This window comes from Ursus maritimus, unplaced genomic scaffold (genome assembly GCF_017311325.1).
Source record: "Ursus maritimus isolate PB19 unplaced genomic scaffold, ASM1731132v1 scaffold_2, whole genome shotgun sequence".
NCBI classification, from domain to species: domain Eukaryota; kingdom Metazoa; phylum Chordata; class Mammalia; order Carnivora; family Ursidae; genus Ursus; species Ursus maritimus.
Window position 1 is genome coordinate 68,435,321 of NW_024424452.1, and position 1,760 is coordinate 68,437,080.

At 55.6% G+C, this 1,760-nt stretch overlaps 1 protein-coding gene across 2 annotated transcripts in view; it reads left to right on the forward strand.

Annotated features, from left to right (window-relative positions):
• Positions 1-1,341: 1,341 nt before the first annotated feature.
• Positions 1,342-1,760, forward strand: part of SCCPDH (saccharopine dehydrogenase (putative)) — a 35,553-nt gene continuing 35,134 nt past the window's right edge. The window contains exon 1 of one of the 2 annotated variants that reach the window (XM_040636096.1): positions 1,342-1,671. In XM_040636096.1, the coding sequence (XP_040492030.1) occupies positions 1,482-1,671 (190 nt within the window). In that variant the 5' untranslated portion in view covers positions 1,342-1,481. The remainder of the gene's footprint in view (positions 1,672-1,760) is intronic. The other variant, XM_040636095.1, reaches the window with a different exon arrangement.

Genomic DNA, 1,760 nt, shown 5'->3' on the forward strand with positions numbered 1-1,760 from the left:
CCTGTCTTCTCTTGTACGACAAGGGTGATTTCCTTCTCCTTGGTGCTACCCGTAGAGCTGAAATGACCCTCTGTGCTGGGCCCCAGGGGGCAATCCTTCAGGTGGAGGATTCCTTCAAGAAGAGCCTCGCCTCCTCAGACTGCTTGATGCAAAAGCAAATTCTTCCAAGATGCCTGTCACTGTAGATCAGGCCTGCTTTTGGAGTTTGAATGAATGGACTTGTACAGATTTTACTCTTTCTTTCCTGGATTTTCTCTGCTCAAATAAGCGTTTGTGAGATTTGTGCATATTGTTGTGCGTTGAAATAGACCCAAAAATGTGCCCTGGGGGCCACAGGAACCTGGCCTCACAGACAGGACGATAGATGGTGAGGCATGATTCCCACAACTGCCCCTTGCCCCTTCTGCAAAGCCAGCCTCTGCTCCTTTTTAAAATTATGATTATAAAAGTCCTATACACTTGTTTTAAAGCCCAAATGTTTTAACAATATAGAAAGGTAAAAATTTTTAAGTACAAGTCCTTTTCTGCTTGCAAAATTCCTATTCATCCACTTCCCAGTTATACTCGCTAGCCCTGCTAACAATAGCTTACATTTAGTGAGCTCGGCCAATGAGAAGCTACTACACTCTGAGCTCCCAGTTTATTCCGAGGGACTTTTTGTTCATAAAATCCTTCCCAGTCTCCCCTTTTCTTCCATAAATAAGGGCTCCCCTCCTTTCTTCTGGGGACTTGCATCTGATTTTGCCCTAGCTCATTTTGGATTGCAATTCTCTGCTATTTCCAAATAAACCCATTTTTGCTGCTGAGATAGCTTGCCCGAGTCACCAAGCAAATCCTACATCCGAAGGGGAGGAGGTGGAAATGACACAATTATTTGGAATTCTGTGCTGGGAGATGTCTCTTCTCCCCCACGCATTTACTAATTCACTTATGTGTGTTAAAATGTTTCTGGATATATGAATAACACAGCTCAAGAAACTTCTTTCTTTTGCATTTGGAGGATCTCCCTAGCCTCCCAGCTCAAAGGCAGGATAGCTCTGGGAGCTGCTTCCCCAGGGAGCCTCAGGGCAGTGACAACCATGAAGGGGGTCCCCAAATCCCTGGGCGGAGGGCGCAGGGGCACCAGGGCGCTGCGGCCTTGGGCCCCAGAACCCATTCGCCTTCCACCTGCCCTGACTTCGCGAACACTCCTTGGCCGTGACGCTTGGAAAGCAGTTCTCGGGTTCAGGGTCCCTCCAGACACCGGGAATTGCTGCCAGCTCCTTCTTGGTGCAACGCCCTCCCGAGCGCCCCAGGCGCAGGCGCGGGCGCGGGCGTGGGCGTGGCCCTTGCGCGGCGGCGCGCGCGAGGCGTCGGGAGCGCGGCGTGCCGGCGGCGGCCACGCTGGAGGCAGTTGCTGCGCGCGGTACTGGGGTCGCTGCGTGAGACGCAGGCGCGGTGGACTCCGCCCTCCCCGGGCTTCGGCTCGCTGTGCGCTCGTCATGGTGACCAAGGCGAGGCCTTACCACCTGGTGGTGTTCGGCGCGTCTGGCTTCACCGGCCAGTTCGTGGCCCAGGAGGTGGCCCGGGAGCAGGTGGTCCTGGAGCAGAGCTCCCGCCTGCCCTGGGCCGTGGCGGGCCGCTCCCGGGAGAAGCTGCAGCGAGTGCTGGAGAGGGCTGCCCTGAAGCTGGGTAAAGGGGCGGAGGAGGGGAGCGGCGTCCCGCTCGGTCCAGGGGTTCGGGTCGCCGGCAGCGAGCGTTTGTCCTTCCGGGGGGGGGGG